The sequence below is a fragment of the Perca fluviatilis genome, chromosome 1 (assembly GCF_010015445.1).
Source record: "Perca fluviatilis chromosome 1, GENO_Pfluv_1.0, whole genome shotgun sequence".
Lineage (NCBI taxonomy): Eukaryota > Metazoa > Chordata > Actinopteri > Perciformes > Percidae > Perca > Perca fluviatilis.
In genome coordinates, this window is record NC_053112.1 from 35,680,907 (window position 1) to 35,687,013 (window position 6,107).

A 6,107-nucleotide genomic window follows, 5' to 3' on the forward strand; every position below is an offset into this window, starting at 1 on the left:
TACAAATGCAAAACAAACAACATACCTCATAATTCGACCACAACTAATCGTTTTAATTTACTCTAAATAATAGACCTGCCTCCTTTTCACTGAGGCCATTTTATTCAGAGAAGTGAAATAGAAAACCCCTGTACCAGCAGACGGATGAACAGCCTGCTCTGGATAACTGATACCTCAGAGGTTATTCTGAGCGCAGTATTGCGCATCATACAGCCAAAGCAATTAATGTAGTGTATGAAACTGAATATTTACATCGATCCAGGCTCCAGAAAACAAAAAGCTCAACAACATCTTCACCACGAGACAACTGGTCACAAACTAATCCTAACCTTGTGAACTGTTTCCAAGTCTGCGCATTGAAACATTTTGGTGACGTTTAAAAGGTGACAAAGCTTTTTTTGGTGAGCACAGCTGTAGCCTACTGCCTACAGATTAAATAAATAAATATAACCAGGCCAATCTTAGATCATTTCTTAGAAATGTAGGCGACAAACATAACGTGAGTGGCGACATTAAAGTTGATGTAAACAGAGAGACGCGATCCAGAGCCATGCAGCAGAGACGTGGGCTGACTCAGGGGCGCACAGCAGCAGAGACGCCCACACATACTGAAGGCATCAAGACGCGCTATAAAAACGTTACTCGGTATTTGAGTGTCAGTGGGGATCCTTTACTATCTTTAAGCCACCATGAAACAACCACACGGATTCAGCCATGGGAAATACTCCACAAATGACATCGACGCGTTGGCTTTCATCAAAGGGAAACTTGATTTCTGAGTTTAAGCAAAATACATCTTTTCCCTCTGTCTGTGGACTCTGCTGACATTGTTTCATACAGACCCTGTCTGTGGAGTTTCTCCGGATACCTGATTGTCAAGGAAAACTATCTTCTGGCTGTTCAGCTGGACTGACAAGATTATCTGAACTATGTAGTGGTGAGTCAATTTTTTCATTTTAAAGCTAATAGTAAAGAAGAACAAAGTAGACTTTTTTTTATATGAGGGAACTTAGCCTAAGAAATACAGTAAATGTAAGATTGGATGGATTGCATCTTTAATGAAATATCTGACGACGATTTGATAAATAACATTTATATTGTTTATTACTGTGATCATAATTTTCCTTCCTTTCTTTCACACTGCCAAAGTGTCTATTCGAACTGGTGCAACATAGTGCAAATCTTCCATCAAATTTTTGTTCTAACATGTGTTCCACAACTGATAAAACTGCTCAATGAGAAATTGTATACAGTAGGTCAATTATGATGTTTTATTTATTTATTTTTATCAGGAGTCTGATGTGCTAACATGATCAGGTACAGAAAATCTGCTAGATTTCTTTACATCACTGGATATTTCTTTAATTCACAGTGATGATTTCTTTACATCGCTGGATAAGATACTTTATTTATCCCGAGGGAAATTTATGAAATAATAAGATCTATGTTGTAATTTCTCAAAAATATCAAAACTCATTCTGTGAGAAATCCCAGTAAGAGATTTAAAAAATTGCTCAGTCGTGTGTTTTAATACAGGCCTGTTGCTTTTTGTTGGCTTGTTGCTGGAAAGACTAATTATGACCTGTGATTTGATCTCCAGCCGAACTAAACCTGAGCCATCAGAGTCTGCACCACCTTGTGCTTTCTCGGATATGCAGGCTGGACACCATACACACGGTGAACAGCTGTCTAGTCATGTTAAAAAGGCATTTAGAAGATTTGTGAGGGGACAGGCAGGTCTCCTTGTTACAGATTCTCCAAGTGTCTCTTCTACTGAAGGGATTGGATCATAAATACAGAATAAATTCCCTCATTTGTTGTTTTTTGATGATGGAGAGCTCGTCTAACATGCTCATTTAAGTTGAGATGTCGCAACTGTGGCCATGGCCTATGATTCATATCATTTTCATATGCATCAAACCGCTCAGTGACCACTTTTGCCCTGTATGGAAACGTGTATTCATTAGGTTTTGACTCATTTATTCAGCTTCTCCCTTTGTTTTCACCTGTATGTTTGTGTCATTTATAATTATAATAACATCAAATCATCAGTATTTTCCCTATGTTGACACAATTGTGCCCTTCTTTCTCTTGCAGCCTCCCTTAACTATGGCCCTCATGAGCTTCAGCGTTCAGTGATGTTAGCTCTGAGCCACTACAACACCTCCGCCTCCCCGCTCCTCCCTCGTTTCTCTAATGACAGCGGAGGGAAGGTGGAGGTCATGGTGGCTGTTGAAGGGCTGTCGCAGCAGGGAAACCTCACCTTGGTGCAACCCACCACCAGCGGTGTCATTGTCGTCATACTGTCCATGACACTGGGCATCATCTCCAACATTGTGGCCCTCTTCATCCTGGCCAATGCCTACTCCCTCCAGCGCCGGCGCACCAAAGCCACATTCCTTCTGTTTGCCACTTCACTGGTGGTCACAGACTTCTTTGGCCACGTGATCCCTGGTGCCCTGGTTCTCCGACTCTACCTCTATGGAGGTGTGCACCCCAACTCCTCGGATAGGATGTGTCAGTTCCTGGGTGGCAGCATGGTGTTCTTTGGCCTGTGCCCACTCTTCATGGGCTCTGCCATGGCTGCTGAGCGCTGCCTGGGTGTCACGAAGCCTCTGCTGCACTCATCCCTGGTCACCAAAACCCGCACAAAGATCTGCCTGTCTGTCATCTGGCTGGCAGCTCTGTGTGTGGCCATGCTGCCCTGCTTTCAGCTGGGCTCTTACACCTATCAGGACCCAGGGACCTGGTGTTTCATCCAAGTGCTCAGTGACACTCAGGAGGTGGATGTGGCATTTGTGGTGCTCTTCTCTGGACTAGGTCTGACCTCGCTAGCTGTGGCGCTGGTGTGTAACACCATCAGTGGACTGACGCTGGTGCTCGCTCGGTTCAGGAGGCGGCTGGGCTCCCATCACTCAGCAAAGTCCCATGATATAGAGATGGTGGTGCAGCTGGTCGGCATCATGGTCACCTCGTGTATCTGCTGGAGCCCTCTGCTGGTGAGTATCAGGAAGTACAATGAGAGGGAATCATGATAGGTCATGAGATCACGTCCCCTTTTTTCTAAGTACACCGGCACTCTGAGAGAACTCATTCGGTTTGCATAAGTACCCTATACTGTAAAAAATATTAGCATAGCGAGATATACTGAAAGTCTGTTATTGGTAAAGGCTAATAAAGCGGTATCAATATAACATCAATAGTTTTCTCACACAGAGTTTTCACCTGTGCTGTCTGATTAGAGCTCGGCTCAGGACCGTGAGTGTACAGACTGTGCTTGATTGACAGCTCCATCGTCGTCTTGTCAGTTTTGTTGCAGCTGTTAGGGCGGGACAACTTACACCTTTCTTGTTGGCGCCTAAAGTTTGACAGCATGGGATTCCCAGCATCACAGCCAACTTCAACCTGGCTACAGTTTTAATCAACCAGGGTAATTGAAAGACAATTTGTGGATGTGCAGGGATTTAAAGTATTTTTATACTGCCCACATTTATGGAAAAGATTACCTCCCAAGATTATGTCACTTTATACAAGTTCAAAATTAGCAACAGGTTAAAATTATTGTTGTCTTTTGAAAAAAAAAAAAAAAGACTCTATCTCTAGTACTATTATTGGAGAGGACCAGAGAGATATTCTGCTTCTTCAATTTCTTTTGCAAGGATTTTCACTTTAGGGAAGGCAGGCAGGGCAGCTTTATTTCTATGGCACATTTCAGCAACAAGGCAATTCAAAGTGCAAAAAAACATTAAAATGCAGTTAAAAACAATTAAAAGAAGTTCATTAAAGAGATTTTAAAAACAGCTAAAATAGAAAAAGACAGGTATGAAATACAAGAAGAAAAGTTACAGTGCCGTGTAAGAAATAAAGCAGCATCAAACAGAAAAGTTTTCAGCCTTGATTTAAAAGAACTGAGAGTCGCAGCAGACCTGCAGTTTTCTTTGTTCCAGAAAGATATTCCGCTTCTTTGTTTTCTTTCTCAAGGATTTTCACTTTACACTTGACTTTGTTGTGGAAACAATAACCGTCAAAGCTCCACTAGACCTGAAATAAAAAAATTTTAAATCTGTTGCAATCAATGGAAATTCAATAGGAAAACAGTTATAGTAATGATTAAAAATAATTACTGGTAACTTGACAAATAATATATCCAGTTTACAATCAACATGAAGAGAGGGTCTATGTAACAAACACTGATGGCAGATTCTGCTGCATGCTACTCAAATAGGGACAGGCAGATGAATACCTCCAGTATTAATATAACCTAAAGAGCCTTCTTCTGAGTATCAGCTCTAGTGTCACTAGGGTCAATTAAAAAAAGAACTTGATCCATCTTAAATTTATAACGATCTTGCATGTGATCGAAGTAAACCCGACCCATTGTTCTCCCACATCTTAAAACATATCAGAAAAAGTATCTGTCTGATATGATATGGATGCAACAACACTATTTAAAAACAACATTGGTGTGACCGGGTTGGCTCAGTGGGTAGAGCAGGCGCGCATACACTTGGAGGTTTATGTCTCGATGCAGAGGTCCAGGGTTGGAATCTAACCTGTGACGATTTCCTGCATTTCATTCTCACCTAGCTGTTCTATCAAATAAAGGTGGAAAAGCCCCAAAAATGACCTTTTAAAAAAAATAAAAAATATTGGTGTCACAAAGACATCCAGAACATCCCTTTATTGTGTTTAACAAAATGAACCAGATCACTGTAAGAACTTGTTTGGTGTTCTTAATACTGCAAAGCAGAGTCATTTTAGTTTTTCTATCAATGCAGTGTGTTTGCTCCTTCATCATGTAATAATTGCAAGCACGTGTTTTCATGCCTGCAGATCTTTGGCCTGATGTCGGTGATCCGCTCCTACACAGGATCTATTGGAGAGGACTTGTCCAGCTATAAAACCCTGATGGTGATGGGCGTGAGGCTGGCCACATGGAACCAGATCCTCGACCCCTGGGTGTACATCCTTCTGCGCCGCACCGTTCTCCGCAAAATCTACCTCATCGCCAAGTGCCAGGCAGGACTGAGGGGAAATATATTAGGCCGCTGGGAACCAGCCTCTTTTCACAGCTCAGAGAAGAAGCAAGTCAACCAAGTATGAGCTGAGAGAAAGACTGATAAAGTACTTTGTGGATTTACTTTACCGAACATACGAAGAACTGTGCAAATAAAAAGCTTTAGAAGGAGAGACCCACAGGAGCGTGTGAAAGGAACTAGCTTTGTGGCTGTGATGGAGGAGCCCATTAGTTTAGAAGCACAGTTTGCAATTTCTCAGTTGGTCCGCTTCACAAATGCTCAACGGATTCAATCAATATATCTCTTTCAGACTCCTTAAAAGTTTGAGTTCATTGTCTGACCTGTCAAATGGAAGCTAGCTAATGCTATGATTTTGCACATACACTTTCTACTGTTTACTTATAATAAGTGGACATTCCTGATTATGATTGTATTCTCATTTTGGAAACTCATAGTATTGAAGGCCACAGATGTAGGCCACATTTATGAATGCAGTACTAACCACACTCTGTCCCAAAAGACTCTAAGGTTTGCAGGAGTGATAGAGGTTTATACCGAGTTTTATTTGGTTTTATTTCTCAACTTCAGTTTCACCAGCTTTGGAAGTAAAAAAAAGAATAAGTTGCACATTGACTTGCTAACACTAGATACATGTGGAGAAACTGAGCTGTAGCTGTATAACCAGAGAGGAAAAACAGAAGACTGCACTCAGTGACGGTAATTATTCTGCTGAATGTATTTCATGAAGGACTGTTAATATTCAAATACTGTGGAGCTTATGTATGTTTAAGTTTAAATATGCTTTCCATATGTTTATACAGTGCTCTGTGTGAAATAATGTAAGATTTTATAAGTTAATACTTGAATTGTACCCTCAATTTACTGAGGATATGTTAAGAACTTTAAATTGAATGTAAATAAAAGAATGCAATGTGTCCTTACTTTGAATTTATTTTTGACTAATTGTCGTGTTGAGAAGGACGGTTTTTGTGTGGTTAGTAAATATGTTACACTTTTTTAATGTAAAGGTGTTATACAAATAAAATTGACAATGACTGCATACAGTGGTGTAGTTATCAAAGTTGAACT

The 6,107-nt window shown here is 40.8% G+C and overlaps 1 protein-coding gene across 1 annotated transcript; it reads left to right on the forward strand.

The window, feature by feature from the left end:
* Nucleotides 1-494: 494 nt before the first annotated feature.
* On the forward strand, nucleotides 495-5,959 carry LOC120565630 (prostaglandin E2 receptor EP1 subtype-like). Its single transcript, XM_039811574.1, has 3 exons — nucleotides 495-937; nucleotides 2,098-2,999; nucleotides 4,834-5,959. The coding sequence occupies exons 2-3, from the start codon at nucleotides 2,139-2,141 to the stop codon at nucleotides 5,101-5,103; spliced, it is 1,131 nt and encodes a 376-aa protein (XP_039667508.1). The 5' UTR covers nucleotides 495-937; nucleotides 2,098-2,138; the 3' UTR covers nucleotides 5,104-5,959.
* Nucleotides 5,960-6,107: the final 148 nt, after the last annotated feature.

Coding starts and splice junctions, on each gene's coding strand:
- LOC120565630 (XM_039811574.1), top strand. CDS start 2,139: ATGTTAGCTCTGAGCCACTACAACACCTCCGCCTCCCCGCTCCTCCCT. Junction 3,000..4,833: donor TCTGCTGGAGCCCTCTGCTG/GTGAGTATCAGG, acceptor TCATGCCTGCAG/ATCTTTGGCCTGATGTCGGT.